This window comes from Microcebus murinus, chromosome 8 (genome assembly GCF_040939455.1).
Source record: "Microcebus murinus isolate Inina chromosome 8, M.murinus_Inina_mat1.0, whole genome shotgun sequence".
NCBI lineage: Eukaryota > Metazoa > Chordata > Mammalia > Primates > Cheirogaleidae > Microcebus > Microcebus murinus.
Genome location: NC_134111.1, coordinates 2908509 through 2931267, shown reverse-complemented (window position 1 = coordinate 2931267; position 22759 = coordinate 2908509). Strand labels below are relative to the sequence as shown.

At 50.0% G+C, this 22759-nt stretch overlaps 1 protein-coding gene across 1 annotated transcript in view; it reads right to left on the bottom strand.

Annotated features, from left to right (window-relative positions):
• Positions 1-17701: 17701 nt before the first annotated feature.
• The window catches only part of HS6ST1 (heparan sulfate 6-O-sulfotransferase 1), a 46902-nt gene continuing 41844 nt past the window's right edge, over positions 17702-22759 (bottom strand). Inside the window, exon 2 of the mRNA XM_012749994.3 lies at positions 17702-20826. Within this exon, the coding sequence (XP_012605448.1) occupies positions 20118-20826 (709 nt within the window). The 3' untranslated portion in view covers positions 17702-20117. The remainder of the gene's footprint in view (positions 20827-22759) is intronic.

Here is a 22759-nt window from a genome sequence, read left to right as displayed (position 1 = left end):
AAAATGATTAAAATGACAGAGGAAGAATTCCAAATATGAATTGTAAGAAAATTCAGTGGAATTGAAGAGAAAATAGAAACCTAAAACTCACAAGAACAATACAGGAAATGAAACAAAAATTCTCTAAAGAAATTGAAGTATTATGAAAGAAACAAACAGAAATATTGGAAATGAAAGAGGCATTCAAGTGACTACAAAACACAGTGGAAAGATTTAAGAACAGGGTAGATCATGCAGAGGAAAGAATCTCAGAGCTGAGGATAATGCCTATGTGCTAAACAAACCAGATGAAGAAAAAGAACACAGAATCAAGATACAAGAACAAAACATACAAGAAATGTGGGATTATGTAAAGAAACCAAATATAAGAATTATAGGCATCCTGGAGAGAGTAGAAGAAAATACACAAGGGCTGGAAAATCTATTTCATGGAATAATGGAGGAAAACTTTACTGGCCTGGCCAGAAACCTAGATATCCAGGCACAAGAAGCACACAGAACTCCTGGGAGACTCAATGTGAAAAGGCGATCACCACGTGACATGGTTATTAGGCTGGCCAAAGTAAACACAAAAGAGGTAATCCTTTGAGCAGTAAGGTGAAAACAGCAGATAATCTACAAAGGAAAAATTATCAGACTAACTGCAGACTTCTCAACTGAAACCTTACAAACCAGAAAGAACTGGGGACTCATCCTCAATCTTCTAAAACAGAATAATGGCCAACCTAGAATTCTTTACCCAACAAAACTAAGCTTCATTTATGAGGGAGAAATAAAGACTTTCCCACACAAGCAATCACTGATGGAATTTGCAAAGACCAGGCCTGCGATGCAGGAAGTACTCAGATCTACATTATATACTAAAACAGTGCAATAGACACCCACCAAAGTAAAATCACTCCAGAGTTAAAGTCCAGAATGCTGATTCCACAATGGCTTGAGAGGTAAAACAAAACAATAAGAATTTATTGAACAGTATGAACAGAAATCTATCCCAAATATCAATTCTCTCAATAAATTTGAATGGGCTGAATTATCCACTGAAGAGAAATAGACTGACTGAGTGGATAAAAATTCATAAGCCAAGTATCTGCTGTCTCCAGGAAATACATCTTACCCACAAATATGCTTTCAGACTCAAGGTGAAGGGTTGGAAAACAAACTTCCAGGTAAATGGAAGCCAAAAAGAAAGCTGAGGTAGCTATTCTTATATCAGAGAAGATAAACTTTAAAACAGCAAAAGTAAAGAAAGACAAAGATGGTCACTATATAATGGTGGAGGGAAAAATCCAACAAGAAAACGTAACAATTCTTAATATTTATGCACCCAACACAGGAGTACCCAGATACATAAACAAGCCCTGTTTGATCTAAGTAGCATGATAAGTAGTAATGCCACAATAGCTGAGGATTACAATGCCCCACTGACTGAATTGGACAGATCCTCTAAACAGAAAATAAGTGGAGAAACAATACACTTAAACAGAGCTGTAGAACAAATGAGTCTAACAGACATCTACACAATATTCCACCCAAATAAAGCTGAATATACATTCTTCTTATCAGTTCATGGAACTTTCTCTAAAATGGATCACATCCTAGGCCACAAATCAGATCTCAACAAATTAAAAACAATAGAAATTATACCATGTATCTTCTCAGACCACAGTGATATAAAATTAGACATCAAGTCTAACAGAAATACTCACCACTTCACAAAGTCATGGAAATTAAACAATCTATTGCTGAATGACTATTGAGTCAAGGAGGAGATCCAGATATAAATCAAAAGATTCTTTGAACTAAATGATAACAGGGACACAAGTTATCAAAATGTGTGGGATACAGCAAAACACTCCTGAGAGGAAAACTAATAGCATTAAATGCTCACATCCAAAGACAGAAAGTTCACAAATCAACAAACTAATAAACCATCTCAAGGAACTGGAAAAGGAAGAGTAAGTCAATCCTAAACCTAGCAGAAGAAAAGAAATAACTAACATCAGAGCAGAACTAAATGAAATTGGGAAAAAAAACCCTATATAGAATATTAAACAGAAAGTTTTTTTTTTTTTTTTTTTTAGCTGAAAGAAAATACTTGATTTTATTCCCCTGCCTGCCTTCCTTTCTCATCAATCTAGCTCCGCAGGGAGGTGGTTTGATGGAAGTGAGGGTTAGGATTCTGAAGCAAAGATGGATGAAAAGCATCCTGGTCATGAGAACATTCTCTATTCCCAAATTTCGGAGGGGTGAGGGACCCCCACCTAACAAACTTCACATACATCACCATGTGCTTAGAAGACAGTCTCTGGCCCTTTAGCTGAGCCACCTTCAACTGTGTCTGTGTTGCGGGGATGGGGTGGGGGGTGGCGGGAGTGAGTGGGAGGTCCTATCATTTTCCTAGAGCTGATTTCAAAAGCACTGATCTGGGACCCTTCTCAACACAGGGCTTAGTGATCCATTTAGGCAAGTTTCCAGATTATAGGCAAACACAATTCTTGCATAAGGAATATGAAAATGTATAAGGATGGGATGGTGTGATTCCTCTGCTCACGAGAGGCTTCCTTGATTAAATTGTCTTTTTCTCTTTGAAGTCACAAGATCAGCAGAAGGTTTTTCAAGCAACTGACATTTTCCTGTTGATTCAGAGTGGATCTCCATTCCTGGAGGGCTGGTCAAAACGCAGATTTCTTGGCCCACTACTTTTGATCCTGTGGGTCTGGCTGGTGCCCAAGAATTCGCATTTCTCTCGCGTTTCCAGGTGATGCTGACGCTGCTGGTTTGCGGGCCACATCGTGGAAACCACTGTTTGCCCTTCCTCTCTGCATTTGCAGCTCTGAATGGACGCATAGGTTCGGGACCCGGACCAAGTATCCTGGAGGCGATCGGATCGGTGTCTCCCTTATGTAAATAATATGTGCTCGAAAGTTGTTTTTTTTAAAAAAGATAACCAAAATTGACAGCCATCTTTCTAGATTGACAAGAACTAGAAAGAAAGGGACTCTTTTTTTTTTTTTTTTTGAGACAGAGTCTCACTCTTGCCTGGGTTAGAGTACCGTGGTGTCAGCTAGCTCACAGCAACCTCAAACTCCTGGGCTCAAGCAATTCTCCTGCTTCAGCCCCCAAGTAGCTGGGAATACAGGCATGTGCAACCATTCTAATTTTTTCTGTATATTTTTAGTTATCCAGCTAATTTCTTTCTATTTTTAGTAGAGACAGGGTCTTGCTCTTGCTAGCTCAGGCTGGCCTTGAACTCCTGACCTCAAGCAATCCTCCCGCGTTGGCTCCCCAGAATGCTAGGATTACAGGTGTGAGCCACCGCACCTGGCCCAGGAAGGGACTCTAATGAGTTCAATAAAAAATGAAAAAGGAGAGATCATTACAGACATCAAGGAAATACAAAACATTATCTTTGAATACTATAAAAATCTATATGACCAAAAACTACAAAACATAGAGGAAACGGACAAATTCTTAGAAACACACAGACTCCCTAGGCTCAATCAGAAAGAAATAGAATTTCTGAATAGACCAACATCAAGCACAGATATTGAAGGGGCAATTAAAAATAGATGCAGAAAAAGCATTTGGCAAAATCCAGCACACTTTTATGATAAAAGCTCTTAACAACATAGGCATAGATGGGAAATACCTTAAAATTATTAAATTCACATATGGTAAACCCACAACCAATATCATACTGAATGGGGAAAATTTGAAAGCATTCACACTCAGAACTGGCACAAAACAAGACTGCCCACTATCTCCTCTTTGATTCAATATAGTGCCAGAAGTCCTTGCCAGAGCAATCAGACAATGGTGGTGGTGGGGATTAAGGGTGTCTGGATAAGGGCAGAAGAGGTCAAACTCTCACTCTTTGCCGATGATATGATATTATATCCAGAAAATTCCAAGGATTCAACCAAGAGACCCCCAGAATTGATAAATGAATTCAGTAAAGTCTCAGGATACAAAATTCATGCACAAAAATCAGTGGCATTCATATATGCCAATAACAGTCAAGTCAAAAATCAAATCAAAGTCTCAATGCCTTTCATAATAGCATCAAACAAATTAAATATTTAAGAATATATTTAATGAAGGAGGTGAGAGACCTATATAGGGATAACTATAAAAACACTGAGAAAAGAAATTGTAGAACATATAAATAGATGGAAAACCCTACCATGCTCATGGATTGGCAGAATTAATATTGTTAAAATGTGCATACTGCCTAACGTGATCTACAGCATTAATGTAATCCCTATCAAAATACCATCATCATTCTTTACAGATATATAAAAATATAATTCTGTGCTTTATATGGAATCAGAGAAGACCTCAGATAGCCAAAGCAATCTTTAGCAAAAAGAACAAATTGGGAGGCATTGGTCTACCAGACTTAAGCTTTGATATAAGGCTATAGTAACCACATCAGCATGGTACTGGCACAAGAACAGAGATACAGACCTTTGGAACAGGACTCAGAACTCAGATATAAAACCATCTTCATATTGTCATCTAATTTTTGACAAAGCAGATTAAATATACATTGGGGAAAATAATTCTTATTCAATAATGATGCTGGGAAAACTGCATAACCACATGCAGAAGATTGAAATTGGATCCCCATCTCTCATCTCTCACAAAAAAATCAACTTATGATGGATAACAGACTTAAACCTAAGGCGTGAAAACTTAAGAATTCTAGAAGAAAATGTTGGGAGAACTCTTATAGACATTGGCCTAAGCAAAGAATTCATGAAGAAGACCCCCTAAGCAATCACAGCAGCAACAAAAATAAACAAATGGGACTTGATCAAATTAAAAAGCTTCTACACAGCAAGGAAACTATCATTAGAGCGAATAGACAACCTGCAGAATGGGAGAAAATATTTTCATGCTACACATCCAATAAAGGGCTGATAACTAGAATCTACATAAAACTTAATAAAATTAACAAGGAAAAATCAACCACATCAGGTCAGGCACTGTGGCTCACGCCTGTAATCCTAGCACTCTGGGAGGCTGAGGTGGGTGGATGATTTGAGCTCAGGAGTTTGAGACCAGTCTGAGCAAGAGCAAGAACCCGTCTCTACGAAAAATACAAAGAAATTAATTGGCCAACTAAAAATATATAGAAAAAATTAGCTGGGCATGGTGGCGCATGCCTGTAGTCCCAGCTATTCGGGAGGCTGAGGCAAGGAGGATCACTTGAGCCCAGGAGTTTGAGGTTGCTGTGAGCTAGGCTGACACTACGACACTCTAGCCTGGGCAACAAGAACGAGACTCTGTCTTCAAAAAAAAAAAAAAATCAACCCCATCAAAAAATGGGCAAAGGACATGAACCGAAACTTTTCAAAAGAAGATAGAATAACAGCCAGGAAACATGAAAAAATGCTCAACATCTCTAATCATCAGGGAAATGCAAATCAAAACCACAATGAGATATCAGTTATCCAGTGAGAATGACCTTTATCAAAAAGTCCCAAAACAATAAATGCTGGCGTGGATATGGAGAGATAGGAATACTGCTACACTGCTGGTTGAATTGCAAATTAGTACAACCTCTGTGGAAAGTAATTTGTAGAAATCTCAAAGAGCTAAAAATAGATCCATTTGATCCAGCAATCCCACTACTAGGCATCTACCCAAAGGAAAAAAAGACATTCTATAATAAAGGCATCTGCACTCAAATGTTTATGGCAGCACAATTCACAATCGCAAAGATGTGGAAACAACCCAAGTGACCATCAATATGTGAGTAGATTAATAAAATGTGGTATATTTATACCATGGAATACTACTCAACTACAAAAAAGCAATTGTGAACTAGCACTTCTTATATTTTCCTGGATAGAGCTTGAGCCCATCCTTTGAAGTGAGGTATCACAAGGATGGAAAAACAAACACCACATGTACTCGCCATCAAATTGGTTCTAACTGACCAACACTAAGGTGCTCACACAGAAGTAACATTCATTGGGTGCCGGTCATGTGGGAGGGAGATGGTGGGGGTGGGTAAACTCACAACTAATGGGTGCGGAGCACACTCTATGGGGGAAGGTACGCTGGTAGCCCTGGCTTGGGCGAGGCAGAGGCTATAATGTCTTTGTAACCAAAATGTTTGTACCCCCATAATATTCTGAAATAGAATAAAAAGAAAAAAAATCATGTGATCATATAAATAGATGCAGAAAAACATTTGATAAAATGCTGTTTCTACTAGTTTTATCCATAATTGCCAAAACTTGAAAGTAACACAGATGTCCTTCAGTATATCCTGTCTCCTGCCTAAAAGCAGAAATTAGTTCAAACACTTTGGAAAATTGGAAGTTTGTTATAAAGTTAAAATGCAATTTTATATTGCCCAGAAATTCCATTCTTTCTTACTTATCCAAGACGAATGAAAATATGTGTCTACCTAAAGAATTTAATAGCAATTTCATTTATAAATAGGTAATAATTCAAAACAACCTAATGTCCAGGAGAATGGATAAACAAATTATGGTACATTCAAAAGACACAGATTTTAAAAAGATGGAAGGTCCCTTGCTGCTGCCCATGCCCTGGCCAGGCCTAGAAGGTAGTATGGGTGGCCCCTCCCTAACAGGGGTCTGGGCCTGGCCTGGGGTCTTGTACCGGCATCTTGGCAGGCAGAGCTGGGTCCAGAGGGAGCTCAGAGTTGAAGACATTGCAACCTGCTGCAGACAGAGGCAGTGCTTCTAGGGAGACTGGACTCAGCTGGCCAGCATCTGCGAGGAGTCATGTAACACACGTAGTGCATAACATGCATGACGTACAACATATATAGCATGTAATATATATCGCATATAACACATAAAGCATGTACATGTCTAGCATGTAACACACATAATGTAGAATATGTATAGCATGTAACACAAATAACATATATAGCACATAAAATAGTGTATAATATATAGCACATGTACATAACATGTAGTGCATGTAATGCACAACCTGCATAACATGTAACAGACCTAGCATGTGTACATGTATAGCATGCAGCATGCATAGCACATAACATGTATACTACACAACACTTACAGCAAAATGCATGACAAGTAACAGATATATGCATGCAGAGCATGGAATACACAAGTGTATAATATGTATAGTAAGTAACCCATACCTAGCATATACTATGTATAGCATGTAACAGTATAGAACGTGTACACGCACAGCACACACTGCATAGCGTGAAACCTTCACGTGTGGCTTGCCCTTCCACGAGGCGTGTCTTCTCCCCTGGCCGGGATGCCCTAATGCGGGACTCGCTCTTCCTGGCAGGCACAGCTAGGTCTGTTTCTCCCCACCCTGCACCGTTTGCCCTTTACTTGGTTCCGGCCAAGTGAGTGCGCTGGGGTGAGGAGGGGCCTTTTGTGATGCGGCCGTGCTTGGAGAACAGCCCAGGAGGCTCTTCCTGAATGGCTGGGAGCCAGCGCACGCACGACCGCTGGCAGCCTTGGGCGGGCCTGGCTGCGGGTGTGAGGGAGGCTCTGGCCTCGCCACGTGCCTGTAGCCGCGCGCCCGCCAGGGGGAAGCAGCCTGGACAGAGGGCTTCCGGTGGCCGCCCTGAAATGAGGTGTCTGGGCTCATGACTCCAGAAGCAGGCTCTGAGCGAGGACTCGATGGCAAGTAGCTCATTCAGGCCACCCCCGGGCGTGCGAATGTGGGTGTGAAGGGGACAAAGTAGGTATCTTATCAAGCAGGCTGGCTGGGGGCCATCCCCCCTGGGGCCCCCTGGGGACCGGGAGACAGATCCTCCCCATGCTGGAGCCACTCTGTCTCCAGCCACAGACGCGGCCTCACAGAGACGGGGCAGCCTTGCCCTGCCATCTCGGCTCGACTGTGACCCCGAGCTCTACGGTGGAAATGCGTGCTCAGGGACAGTGTCTGACCTGCAAGGCTGGCAGTGGGTGAACTGGGGGAGGAATTTCCACACCAGTTCCTGGGCTGGCAAGTTCAGGGCCGGAGTGATGGCCAAGGACGAGCGTGGAGGGTAGCAGGTGCGGGCTGGACTGGGGCAAGGGGGGTACCCGCGGGAGCCCCTTCCTTCCCGATCGGTTAGAAGGTGGCCAGGGAGGGCTGCGGCAGGAGACCGTGGTGCCCCCCTCCGGCTCAGCTCCCCTCCTGCAACTGGCTCCCACCCCAGACTGACCCCATGTGAAAAGGCCGTGCAGTGGGTAGGCCCTGAGGAGAGGCCAGCGCTTACAGCTCTGGCTTTCCAGAGGCATGGGTCCCCTAAGTGACCCGAGGAAAAAGCAAGAAGGTAACTGTGCAGGGAAGGTGGTGGTCTGGCCTCTCGCCTGGGCCCTCAGATGGATGGTGCAGTTAGCCTCCTTTCCGGAGGAAATCAGAAATCACCAGCACAGTCTGCCCAAGCCGGGGTGTGTGCTGCTCGGGCAGCACCTGCTGCGGGCGCTGTCCCGGGTGGGGCTTGTGGCTGAAGGTGGGACAACAAGGACTCAGCACGGTCAGTGCTGATGTCCTCACATCCACGGTCTCAGCCACCGTGTCTCAAAGCCCTTCTGAATGGAGCCTCCCTAAGTTGACCAAAGGAAATGTGGACACCTGTCCTGGATTAGTAATAGCCATGTCCCCAAGGCAGCATGGTTAAAATAAAAACCTTCTAGACAGGGAACTTCTGCTTCTGGGAATATGGAGTAGACACACTTCTCTCTGGACTTCACATACACTCTGAAAGGCGGAGAGAAGACAGAGCAGCTAGGGTCCCTGGGACCCGAATGGCGCAGCGGTGAGTTCCTGTGTTTTCTCTTTTGCCTCCTGTGTCCCGGACTTGGAACAGAAGGAACAAGCAACCCGTACGTGCCTGTGGGCATAGGCAGAGGCGCAGACAGGAAAACCTGCTCCCTTAGCCAAGGGGCCAGGAAAGGCATACCCAGGACAGAAAACTCCTGGGAAACACCCACTGCACTGCAGCCAAACACCACAGACAAGTCTGTGGCCCTGCCACCACCAGCAAAGCCCAGGGGCTCCCAGACTGTAACAGGGACCTCAACACCCCTGCTACGTGGGGTCAGGGAGGGCCCAACAGCGGGGGAGACTTTATCCCCACTGGCTGACTCTACGCCCCTCCCAGGTTTCAGTAACAAGGAGCCCCCCACCTCAGGGGCCAAGAAAGGCCAAGTGGGGAATCTGCATTTCTCCCTCTACCTGGAGGTAATGAGGTGGCACCTCTCCTACTTCTCTGCCGGGACAGTGTCAGGGAATTCAAGCTCAAGCAAAGGATTGAGTAAGGTCCCCAGCCGTGCAGCATAATGTGAGATGACCAGATTTCAGTAGAAAGTCCTATCATATCAAGAACCCTGAACATCTCAGGCCAGGGGCGGTGGCTCATGCCTGTAATCCTAGCACTCTGGGAGGCCAAGGCAGGAGGATCACTTGAGGCCAGGAGTTTGAGACCAGCCTAGGCAAGAGTGAGACCAGCCTGTCCCTACCAAAAATAGAAAAAAATTAGTGGAGAAAAGAATCCTTATTCAATAAATGGTGCTGGGAAAACTGGATAGCCACATGTAGAAGACTGAAACAAGATCTGCAATCTCACCTCTCACAAAAATCAGCTCATGGTGATAACAGACTTAAACCTTGGATGTGAAACTGTAAGAATTCTAGAAGAAAATGTCAGAAAAACTCTTCTAGACATCGGCCTAGGCAAAGAATTTATGAAGAAGACCCCAAAGGCAATCAAAGCAACAACAAAAATAAATAAATGGGACCTGATCAAATTAAAAAGCTTCTGCACAGCCAAAGAAACTGTCACGAGAGCAAACAGACAACCTACAAAATAGGAGAAAATATTCGCGTGTTACACATCTGATAAAGGGATGCTAACTAGACTCTATATAGAACGCAGGAAAATCAGCAAGAAAAAATCAAACAACCCTATCAAAAAGTGGGCAAAGGACATGAACAGAAACTTTTCAAAAGAAGATACACTAATGGCCAACAAACATATGGAAAAATGCTCAACACCTCTAATCATCAGGGAAATGCAAATCAAAACTACAATGAGATATTATTTATCTCCAGTAAGAATGGCCTTTATCAAAAAGTCCCCAAACAACAAATGTTGGCATGGATGCAGAGAGATAGGAACACTCTTACACTGATGGTAGGACTGCAAACTAGTACAACCTCTGTGGAAACTAATATGGAGATACCTCAAAGAGCTACAAGTAGAACTACCATTGGATCCAGTAATCCCATTACTGGGCATCTGCCCAAAAGAACAACAGACACTATATGAAAAAGACATTTGCACTAGAATGTTTATAGCAGCACAATTCACAATTGCAAAGATGTGGAAACAACCCAAGTGCTCATCAATACATGAGTGGATTAATAAAATGTGGTATATGTATACCATGGAGTACTATTTCAGCTATAAGAAACAATGGTGGTCTAGCGCCTCTTGTATTATCCTGGATGGACCTGGAACTCATTCTACTAAGTGAAGTATCCCAAGAATGGAAAAACAAGCACCACATGTACTCACCATCAAATTGGTATGAACTGATCAGCACCTAAGTGCACATATAGTAGTAATATTCATCAGGTGTTGGGCAGATGGGAGGTGGGAGGAGGGGATGGGTGTATACATACTTAATGGGTGCAGTGTGTACCATCTGGGGGATGGACATGCTTGGAGCTCTGGCTTGGGTGGGGCAAGGGCAATATTTGTAACCTAAACATTTGTACCCCCATAATAAACTGAAATAAAAAACTTTTTTGAAAAATTAAAAAATAAGAACCCCAAAAATATCAAGCTGAATGGAAAAAGATAATCACTGGATGCCAACACCAAGATGACAGAGATGTTAGAATTATTTGACAAATTAGAGCAACCATTAAAAAAGCTATATACATAGAGATATACCCCCAAATACTACAGGTAAATAAAAATGGAATTCTAAAGAAAATGTTCAACCAATCCACAGCAAGGCAAGAAAAAGAAAACAGAAAAATGAAAAAGGAACAAAGAGAAAATAAAAAATAAAATATCAGACTTAGCTCTACCTAACATATCAATAATTGTATTAAATGTAAATAGTATAATAAATTAAAAAACAAAGATTTGCAGATTGAAAACATGCCCCAATTCTGTGCTATCTATAGGTAACTCACTTCAAATAAAACAATATGGGCAAGTTGAAAACAAAAGGTTGAAGAAGATATATTATGCAAACATTGAAAGAAAGCAGGAGTGGCTATCAGAAAGTAGATTTCAGAACAAAGATAATTACCGGAGACAGTGAGGGACAGAGTATAATATTGAAAGGGTCAAAATCCACCAGAAAGGCATTGCAGTCTTCAGTGTATATGCACCAGACAAGATAGTTTTAAAATATGTGAAACAAAACTGAGAAAAGAGAAATAGACAAATCCACAATTATAGTTGGAGACTTCAATGCCCCTCTCTCAAGAATCAACATAACTAGACAGAAATTGGCAAGCTATAGAAGAATTCAACAACCAGCAGACTTAACTGGCATTTATAGAACATTTCACCCAACGACAGCAGTATACACATTTTCAAGTGCTCATGGAACAGATATCAAGATAGACCATATGCTGGGCAATAAAATAAATCTCAGCAAATTTAAAAGAAATTGAAATCATACAGAATGTATTCTCTGACCACAATGAAATAAAACTAGAAACAAGTAACAGAAAGATAATAGGAAAATCTCCAAACATTTGGGAACTAAATAATGTTCTAGGTAATCCATGAGTCAAGAGGAAGTCTCAAATGAAATGAAAAAATAAAGTGAATTGAATGAAAATAAAAATGCAGCATTAAACTGCGCACAGTTAAAGGAACACAGCTAAAGAAGTGTTGAATGGGAATGGAGAGCATGAAATACTTACACTAGAGAAAAAGCATATGTTTCTAATCAATAATCTGAGCTCCCACCTCAATAATCTAGAAAAAACAGAATAAAATAAACCCAAAGCAAACAGAAGGAAGGAAATGGTGTAGGTGAGAGCAGGAATCAGTACAACTGAAAGCAGGAGCCCCACAGCACCAGGCTGGTTTCCTGTGACTTGCTGGCATGGCTCTGAGGAAGCCGGGAGGGCTGACTGCGGAGAGGGGGCACGCAGATACTGACCCCGGAATCCAGCTTCGTGAAAGGACTTTGTGCAAAGGGGCTTGGAAGGGATTCCAGTCTTTTGGCTTCTGAGTTCTTTGCTCTTGGGGAAGGGTCCTTGACAAGGGCAGAATGACCAATCCTGTGATGTCTCTCCAGCCCCAGGAGGCAGGTGGAGACCTGGGGCCTCTTCACTTGTCTGGAAGCCCCGCAGCAGACACACTGCCAGAGGCAGAACTCCAGAGCCAAGCAGCCACAGGTGGCCAGACAGAAGCAAGGTGGGGAGGCACAGGCCTCAGGGACGCCTGCATCAGGGCCCCCAGCATAATGAGGGGGGCACCTTTATTCTCCTGACCCCCTCTCTGAGAGCCAGGTGATGTGGCTCTAAAGGGCTCTCAGGCACTGCCTTGGAGCTTGTGACAGAGGAGGAAGAGCTCCTTGCTCTGTTTCTGTAAGGAAATCCTGGGGCAGGGATCTGATTGGGTCTGCTTGGGTCATGTGACCACCACATGGCCAATCCCTGTGGCCTGGAGGCAGGAACTTTCCCACCAAGGTGCTGGGCAGACACACAGTAGCCTGTCTGGACCCACGTCAGCGTGTAGTGGCCCAGTGGAAACCCTTCACCCAGGCAGTCTGTGCGCAGTAGGGCTGTGGCACCAGTCTTGCCACCCGAGGAGAAGCCTTGCAGCAGGCTCTGGTGAAGGGGACAGACAGATGTGTGGGGAAGGCTGGGCCCACCCTGGGGAGCAAGAACTGGTGTCACTATTGCCGTACGATTACTCTACCAAAATGGCTTGAAACAGGTGCTCGAAGCCCTTTGTTCCTTAGCTAGCCCTGCCCTCATGGCTCATGGCCTGGGTCCTCTGTCCATGTCCTGGGAGTGCTTGGACGGGGCTGTCGGTGTGGGAGCCCTTGCATTCCAGGGGCCTGAAGCTTGAGTTTTAGCCTTAGCTTCTGCACTTGCCTCATAGGCAGGCTTTTGCAAATTATCATTTTATTTTGAGACACATAAGACCATGTAGAAAAGGTAGGGCATGGTGGCTCACACCTGCAATCCTAGCACTCTTGGGCTGAGGTGGAAGGATCACTTGAGCCCAGGAGTTTGAGGTTGCTGTGAGCTATGAGGGCGCCATGGCACTCTAGCCCAGGCAACAGAGTGAGACTGTCTAAAACAACAACAAATCCATACAGAAAAGTTTAAAGAATAATGTGTACTTTTTAATTTATGTATGATTTATTATGTTTATATATTGTTATATATATGTATATATATAATAATATATATATTGTTTATATATTTTTACTGTGTTATATAATATTTATATAAAATGTTTGTATATAACTTTTAAATACTTAATAATATATTTATACATTTATATTTATATATAAATATACGAACATACCTATTACCTATCACCCAGGCATGACAGCTGTTCTCTTATTTGTCTTATTTTCTAGTTAAAACATGTAAAATGTTACAGATGAAGTTGATGTTCCCTTATTCCTCCAGCCTGAGTCTCACCCTATTCCTGTTTTGTGATTTTGGAAAATCACTGTCATGAATTTAGTTTTTATCTTCCATTTTGCTTTTGTTTTTAGTTCCAGCTATTTATGTTTTGAACACATATTTAAAAATTCAAAAGGTTTAAAAGGAAAGAGGTCCCTCCTATGCTGCATTTGAATGCTGCCACATTAAGGAGGCCGGGGCAGCAGGTGCAGGCAGTCTTTGAGCAGCACATCTCCAGCAGCGGGTGGAATGGAAGTGTCGTTGCTTGGACTCCAGCCTCCAGCTGTGTTTTCTTCTCAGCAACCTGATCTTTAGTGGCCAGATCCTCAGGTCCACCGTTGTTAGCATTAGGTTTAGTTGACAGTGATGGAAGCCCCAAGCAATAGTGGCTTAAACAAGGTACATACTTGTCTCTTACTTGGCTAAAATCTTAAGACCCAAAGCTGGTAGGGTGGTTCCACAACTATCAGGGACCTATCTTGTTACTCTACTATCCTCAACACATGGTTCTATTTCATGGTCCAAAATGGCTGCTTGAACTCCAACCATCACATCCTCATTCTAGACATTAGGTAGGAGAAAGGGAGGAAGGGCCTGTTGCTTCTCTTTCAGGATCATTTCCCAAAGCTACAAGTGACATTTCCTCTTGTACCCTGTTGGCCAGAGGGTGGTGGTGAAGCCTGTCTCATTGTAAGAGGGCCAGGAGGGAAGTGCAGTTTTGGTCCTGGCTGGCTGTGTCCCCACTGATACATGGAGACTCTACTACTGAGGAGGAGAGGAGAACACCTGTCAAGGGACAACTAGCAGGCTCTGCTATGGTGCCCCGTGTCAACTCCTCTGAAGTGGAAAACCACTTCCTGCGTGGAGTGCCTGGGAAACCGGGAAGACTGCAGGCCACGTCCCGCCAGCCCCCTCGACACACTCCAGAAACACGGGTCGGCGTGCTTTAAACCGCTCCCGCAGAGCCGCGTGCCAGCTATGCAGGCAGGCCTTTGTTGCTGGAAGCTCAATGCCCTTCTTGCCAGAACCAAGGGCCCTTCCGGCTCTTCCTGGGCACGAGGTTTGTCACCCCAGGCCACTCCCTGGAGAGGATGCTGTGAAAGCGCTGAGCTCCTCACAAACAACAGGGCCTGGAGTCCCCCAGTTGGACTCGGGCCCTCGGCTTTGGGGCAGGGCGGGGACGCTCGGGAACAAGGAAGCATTGCGAGCAGAGCCGCAGCTCCCAGCCCGCTGCCCTGCCGGAGTCTGGCAGAGCCTTGTCGCGAATGCTTGGCTTTTTGTCTGAGAAAGAGGTGTTTTCCCAAGTCCCCAGGCTCCCTCATATAGAAGTCACAGGGTCCACAGGAGCCACAGGGCAGGGCGGAGGATGGGGGCAGTGAGGAGTCGGGGACGAACGGGAGAAGGTGCAAAGGGCCAGGGGTGCGGGGAACTCCGAGGGCGCAGGGAAGAGGAAGGCGCCAGGTCTCCGCGCTGTGTGCCCCGGCCTGTGCCAGGGCCCAGCACTGGGAGAGCCGGGTGGTTTCTGCACGGAGCCGGGCGCAGGGGCTGCAGTGGAGGAGACAGCAGTGTGGCCGGTTCAGAGAGTGCAAGGGGACCTGCTGACTGGGGTTGGGGTCAGGAACCTGGTGCTGAGGTGAGGCTTGGAGCAGAGCCTCAGAGGACAGAATGGGGCCCTAGGAGGGGCCTCTGTGCCTCACCTGAGCCAGGAGGCAGGCCGCAAGTCCCAGCTGGCCTGGACCTCTGCTGTGGGGCTAGTGAGGACAGAGGCTGGTGGTCCCGGCTGAGGCCGACTGCCTTCTGGAAGAGGCGGCAGGTGGCCACGTGTGAGCGCCCTGATGGCACCCAGAGAGGAGGGGAGGCAGAGGAGGATAGGGCCTACAGACTGGTTCAAACCAGGAGGAACAGTTGATTCGAATGGGTGACTTTAAAAACATGTAAATCACACTTGAGAGGGGAGGGGAGCTTAAGGTCAGCGTGTGGGCGTTTCTAGTCTGGGCAAGTCTGGGCAGCGCTGTGTAAACTCAGGCCCTCCTCTCGGTCTCCCCAGGAGACCCCTGAAGCCTGAGGCCAGGGCTGTGAGCAGGAGGCAGCGGCAACTGGACCAGGTGAGAGAAGGCAGACAGGCGACCCTCCCAACACGCGCCGGGGAACGGGATGGCACTGGCTGGGTGGGGATGGAAGGAAAACTGTCATGGCCCTTTGGGGGCCTGGGCCTCAGTGTGCCCACAGGAGGCCTCCTAACCTTGGAGGTCCCCAAGAGCAGGTGCACACTCCCGGGAGGGAACTTGGCGCCCATTCTTGAGAGGATGGCTCCTCCCTGTGCCGCCGTGAGGGACCAGGGCCCGCACCAGCCACGTGAGACCGCACCCGGCGAGGGGAGTGGGGGCCAGCTTCCCTGCAGAGGTGGCGTGGCAGCACGTGGGCAGAGGCACCCCAGCAGGCAGGTGTGAGCACCAGCGCTGGCCTGATGGCTTCGGGGTGAGGACTAAGGGGAGCAGTGGGGAGCAGGCCCAGCAGGCCCGCCCAAGGACTGCGCAGTGCTGGTCACAGCTGGAGCATCGCAGGGTGGCAGAGGTGGGAGGGACAAGGCTGGCAGCTGCTGGCCATGCGGTGGGGTGGTAGTGGTGAAGGGGGTGCAAAGCCAGGTGTGGGATCCCCAGGGGACAGGAGGGACAGGGGACCACAGAGGATGGGGCCTCCCTCACCGGGAGGGCTGGGCAAGGGCTGGCTGGGGCAGACAAGAGCCCCTGGGTCTTTGGCTCAGGTGACCTCAAAGCTGCCTTCAACTGTAAATGAAAGGAGGAAGATGAAGACCTCCATTTTTGGGGAAGGCATTTTCAGTACTGATCCTCCTTTGTCTGGTCACACAGGCCCTGCAGAGCAGAACGGAGCTGGCAGAAAGTGGGGCATGCGGGTTTCGTGGCTTCCCGGGGGAGAGCCAGGCTTGCCCCCGAATGAAGGCTGGGGGAGGCCAAGGCCACGGCAGCTGCGCGGGTCTCCACAGCGCGGCTCCTCCGGGACTCTGAGCTCTGCACTCCCTTGCCCAGACTCACATGGTCCTCTCGGATTCTCAGGTGCAGTCTAAGGAGGGAGTTTTAGGGGCTGCTACCCATCCCCCCACTCTGCCTGGACCCTTCCAGAAAGGCCCATTGCAGGAAACGTTCACCTTTGCCCTGAGATAGTCGAGGGCAGGTGACTGCCCCACCCCTGCGCTGGCTTCTGCTGGTGGGCAGGCTCCTGCTCCCCAGGTGGCCGGGGGACTCAGGGCTCTCCCCCTAGGGGACAGGGTTGCCCGAAGAGAACCACCTCGCCCCGGCCATTTGTGTCTGAGAAGTTTAACCGAATCTGATCACTAGGAAATGGACTCGAGCAGACCCTGCAAGAGACAGCGGGCCGGTATTAGCCAAACATTTCAATGCTGAGAGGGAAAAAGGAGGGTGGGTCGCTCCTTGGTTAAAGGTGGCAGGAGATGCCCAAGGAAGCGCTGGTGGTCCCGGGTCACACAGACGTCCTGAAGACGTCACTGGGGCGGCTGGAAGGGGTGGCTGCGGCGGCACGCTGCTCAGGCTTTGGGGACGCTGCGTCTGTGTAGGGTCATTCTAGGAGACCGAGCGGGCTGCCCGAAGGGTGCAGAGTCTGACGGCCACGGCCCACTTCCAAGCTGGGCTGTGGCTGTTCCATAAAAGCGTGAGCACTTGTGAGTGTGAGCAGGTGTGTGCGTGTATGTAGAGGAAGTGTGAGCGCAGGATAAAAGACGACAAAACTTTATCCCCAGGTAAATGTAGGCTAAGAGCTTGTGGGTGTCCATGAACTATTCTACCCGTTGTCATTCGAAATTCTTCAAAATTTCAGGAGTTGAGGGGAAAACATTTCACTGAGGCTGTGACCAAATGGCACCAGCCTTCCTTTCAACTGGTGTCATCTTCCCAAATATTGCAATTAATGATCAATACATGGTTACTGTTTGTGGTGATGACAAAGCCCCACGTTTTGCTTTCACTACGCCCACTCATCGCCACTCTCTCCCAGGCCACGCCCCACAGAGCACCGAGCCAGCAGCTCCTGTTCAGGGTTTATTTCATCCGCTAACATTCATTCTCAACCTAGACAAAAACAATTAGATGATTATGACTTGCTTTTCCATCATCAACTTGTTTTGTATGAATAACCAAAAAATTTTCTTCTCAACACATTTTTTTTAAGAAGCTATAAATAAATAAAGCTTTAAACGCTCCTGGGTTCAAGTTAAACAATTCCAGTTCCCGAAAAGTTCACAGAGTTGTTGCTTGGACGATTCTGCTGTCCCTGGCTTCCCCTCCAGGAGGGGACGCCTGCAGGTCTGTGGGTCCTGGTGACTGGGCCGTCAGCGCTGCATGCCTGCGTCGGCACAGTCCTCGGAGTCTAGATGCTGCAGGCACAAGGAGCCTCTGCCCCAAAGCAGGTGGCCTGAGTGGGAGGTGCTGGGCTGGACACGTGGCAGGCTGAGGGCACTGCCAGCCACTGCCACATCTGGCACCTTGGCCTGAGAAGAGACTGCTTTCCGAACGCAGCAGAGAGACCGAGAAGAGCCCGGTGCCTCCGTGCATGCGGGGACAGCAGGGCACAAGTTAGAACATATTCCAATACGTGCAGAACAGACCCTGTGCCCGGGCCAGCACGCGTGGGAAGCCCATGGTGAGGAGGGCCCTCTTGAGCCAGGCCACCAGCTGGGTGCCTACCTCCTAACGGGAAGCCACGGCATCCAATGTAGCTTATGCAAGACACCAGGCTCCCCTGAACATGCCCCACCCTCCTCCCAGGAGTGCACTTACCCCAAATGACAAGTGCCAGGGCAGGTCCCCCAACACTGACTCTGCCCTCCCTTTAAAGAACTACACTACTAAATCACCTTGGCACTCGCCTACTTAGTGTGACACACCCGCCTGGAGGTGGCTCTGGGATGGGCTGGCACAGTGCCCACCTGGCCTGTTGACTGCCCTACCCCAAGGCGAAATGGCCAGTGTAGGAAGCCCAGGGGAGGGCCCTTATGCCAGACAAGCCACGATGAAAGCCGCTTCCTCCTGAGTAGCAGCCTCATCTGATCACATCTGATCTCATCTTCCTTCGCGGGTCCATCTGATCCGCCGAAGCTGCAACACTCACCCCCCGGTCAGATGGCCTGCAGCCCCTGGGCACATGCACCTGTTCTCTGGAGAGCCTGGGGCACTTGTTGCCTGGGTGTGGGCCCACCAGAGAAGACACCAGCCTGCCCTCCTAGGGTGCACGGGGGACGGGGAACTGTGCAAGAGCTTACAATGGATATGTGACATGGCTTCTGGTAGGGCCACTGCCGGCCTGCGGTGCTGCTGGGGACAGAGCTGCCAGCCTTAGGGGCTGGGTAGGAATGCAAGGACAGGTAGGTGCGGAGGGCTGAGTGCCCGGGTACCAGGGAGGCCACTTCTTCCAACCCTAGCTGAGAATCTGAAAGCCTGTGCCCCCTTCCCTGACCACCATGGCCCCGGGCATGGCTCATGGGCAGCAGCTGTGGTCCCAGGGTCCGGACAACGGAAGCTGGATTGTACTTTCATACACGGGGCCACAGGAGCAGTGGGATCTAAGCCCTTGGACAAATGTCCCAGTAATGGGGTTGGGGGCTGGAGGAGCCTGCTGACAAGTTCCAGAGGTTGGAAAGGAGAAGGGGGCAGCTGGAGCTCTCTGTTCCTCCCCCTGCGTCTCCCCCCCCACCGTCTGAGCCTGGCCTGCCTGGGTGGTCACCCCTAAAGGCCAGCCGGATACTCATGCTCGGGCACAGGTGGCAGCATCCCTGGCTACAGCCTCTTGTGCCTGGCCCACCACTCTGGCCATGGATGGGGGTAGGCAGCATGGGGCCTGCCCCTCATAGCCACCCCCAGTCTGAGGATTGCGGGGCCCGGAGGTCTGCTTTGGCCCTTGACCTGGAGCATGAAATTGGAATGCAGGTTCTGACCATGGGCCAGAGAGGGGAGTGGGCTTTCTGGGGGCTGGACTCCCTGACCTTGAAGCAGGTGGCTGAGCTGGGAGCTCCCAGGGCCCAGGCCAGTCGCCGGGCTGGTCTCTCACCCTCCCGGCAGGGCAGAGGGGCTGAGCGTGTGCCGTGTGCATAGCTGGTGAGGGACGTGCTCCTGGGGGCAGGCCACTCCCCACTGTCTGTCTCTTCAGACCTTCAGCTGTCGTGCTAGGGACGTGGGGACCAGAACAGGGACGCCTCTGGCCCACAGGCCCACCCTGCCCAGGGCCTCCCTCAAGCTCGCTTTGCTCTGACCCAGACCCCTGGCCTGGGAGAAACAGCAGGACTCCCGGCCCCAGCCCCGCCCCACTGTTAGGATGCGTCTGCTTCCTGCGGAGCAGGTCTGGGACGCCCTCCCGGCCAGTCTTGGGGGAGCCCCGTCTGCGTGTGGATCCGTCTGTCCTGCTTCCCTGCTCCACCCCCAGGGGCCTCCTCGCGGCAGTGACCGCCACTACCACTTCTCGATGATGTGGCTCATGTAGTCCTCGGTGGGCACGCGGCCGGGCTCCTCAGCGTCCTCCCGCGGCAGCGCCTCCTTGGCGCGGCTCCGCAGGCGCTCCTCGCGGCTCCGCAGGCGCTGCTCCCTGCGCTCCAGCTGCCGCTTGTACTGGTAGCGCTGCTGGAAGAGGTCCTTGGCGTAGTCATACAGCTGCATGTCCAGGTCGTTGAGCTCCTCGATGCGCCGGATGGTGTCCTCGTCCACCTCCACGCCGCCCGCCCGGGTGCTGTTGTACTGCATGAAGGGTCGGATGAACTTGAGGTTGAACGTCCGCTCGAACAGGTACTGCGTCTTGCGCTGGAACTCGGTCAGGCCGAAGAAGGCCATGCCGCGGAGGTTCTTCTTGGCGCTCTCCAGCAGCAGCTGGGCCCGCTTGCCCTCAGGGATGAAGGACAGGTTGTAGCAGCCCACCAGGCTCAGGTCAGCCAGCATGCGCACCTGGCGGTTGTTGGCCAGGTTGTAGGGACAGTCCATGAACTCCTGCAGCGTGCAGCCTGACCAGTCCGTGCCCTCGTAGCAGGGCGGCAGCTCTTCCGGTGTGGGCGTGCGCCCGTCACACATGTGCAGCGAGGTCTTCCAGGTGGCGCCCCGCTGCACGTGCCGCCACTCGCTCAGGTAGCGGGACACAGGGTCTCGCAGCAGGGTGATATAGTAGAACTTCCTGCAAGGAGATGGGAGAGGAGATGAGATGAGCTCCTGACTGCATGGGCCTCAGCTTCACCTGATAGCAAGCGACTCCTATGTTTAGCTCAAAGGCCATTTGGCAACCTGGGATCAGAGATGCCAAGGACTCTGCCAATGGCACACAGACACCAAGTGTGACCACCACGATGCCCTGCAGTGCTTGGCCCAGCTCCCTCCTGTCTGCTGGCTCCTCGGGAGGGACGATCTGACTTTCACTGCTTTGGGAGTGGAGCCACCAAGCACCTTGTACTCAGGGCAGTCCCGGAGCCACGGCTACCCAGGATCAGCAGTTTTCACTGGCTGTCTATGGCACAGGCACAGTGCTGCCCACAGAGCTGCTCAGCAGGTGCAGGGGTTGGGCACGGGCCAGTGAGGGTTACTCCCAGTCCTAGGCCACTGGCCTTCCCTGCCCGGGGTCCTTGAAGCTGCGACTCATCACCTAATATCGACTCCAACCACACTTGGTTGGCAAGAGGCCCAGGATGACCTGTGTCCCTGCCAGCCTTGCTATAATGATGCCTGGGAGCGACAAGACACCTTGGACAGGTGGGTAAAATATGGCGGCCACTGCCAGATGCACCTGGGATGGCCCAGCGCATGTGTGGTCAGCCCAGAGGGGTCTGTAGTGTTATTTTTGGGGTGCCCCTCCTCTTGGCTGCTGCACAGTGGGGCAGGAGCCCCCAGGTCCTCTCTCAGCCTCCCCAGACAGCAACATGGATGCACACCCACACTGTTCCCCTCCTCATTAAGGCCCAAGAGAGCACCCGACCCATCTGCTCCCCAAACGTGGCACGGGGCAGGGCTGCAGGGAGCACATGGCACCCCGCGGTGTCCACTGGCAGCTGCCCTGATCTGACTGCACATCTCCCAGAGGCAGGGAGGGCCTGGGGCTGGGCACAGCACTGGGCGAGGTGGTGTGGTCCCACTGCAGGCCACCACAGAGGCTGGCGCTCTGAAGCAGGAGGGGTGGCTGGCTGAGGGCTCCAGGGCAGGCAGCAAGGCCAGCCCTACTGTGAGCAGAGGCTGCCCAGGAAGACAGGTAACAGCCATACGCCCGACATCCCCTGTGGCCCCATGTGCTGGCAGGCCCAGGCCCTGGCCGTGAGGGCTCCCAGCTAACTGTGCAGACAAGCTGTGGGTCGTGGGGAGGAGTGTTCACAGGCTCCCGCCAGGGCACACCAGCCCTCCCTGCACACCGCACCCGCCACCTGCCTGGTACTGCCTGTCCACGCTGGCGGACGCAGCTCCTGGGCACGCAGGGCTCCGAGGGCTGGAGGGCGGGACTACCCCAGGCCTGCACGCGGCAGGGCGCGGCGCACACCGCAGGACCAGCAGCAGACGAATGGGACCAGGGAGCGAGGCCAGGGCGGGGCCTCCACCCCACCATCAGGGCTCACCAAGCCTGACCGCTCAGGAGAAGAGACCCCTGTTGTCACAGCCACCAGCTCAGCGGCAGGACGGACGCTGCCGCCCCCCTCCTGTCACAGTGAAGAGGCTGTGACACCACCTGCGGCAGGCCTGGGCCCTGCCAGGGGCCGGACGAGGGCCCAGAGGGCTCCCAAGCAGCTTTCTTCTTCCATCGGGTCTCGGCCGCCAAAGCGGCACCAAGTGTCCAGGGCCGGGTTGGGGGTCAGCAGGCAGGACTGAGGCGGGGGCTGAGGGGACCCCACCTGCCTCTCCCAGGAAGATGCTCCGAAGGGGCCCTGGCACCTGCACCCACGGGTGAAGAGCTGGGACATGCTTCACACCAACCCTACACCCAGGACCGAAGGGGTCCTGACTGTCCCTGACAGTCCTCAACTGTCTCGAGGGCAGTTGAGGCAGATCCCTGGGGCTGAGGGTCCCTAACCCTGGCCGGGGGGCAGCACAGGCTGCAGCCACAGGCTCCCTTCCAGAGTCCCTTCACCTTT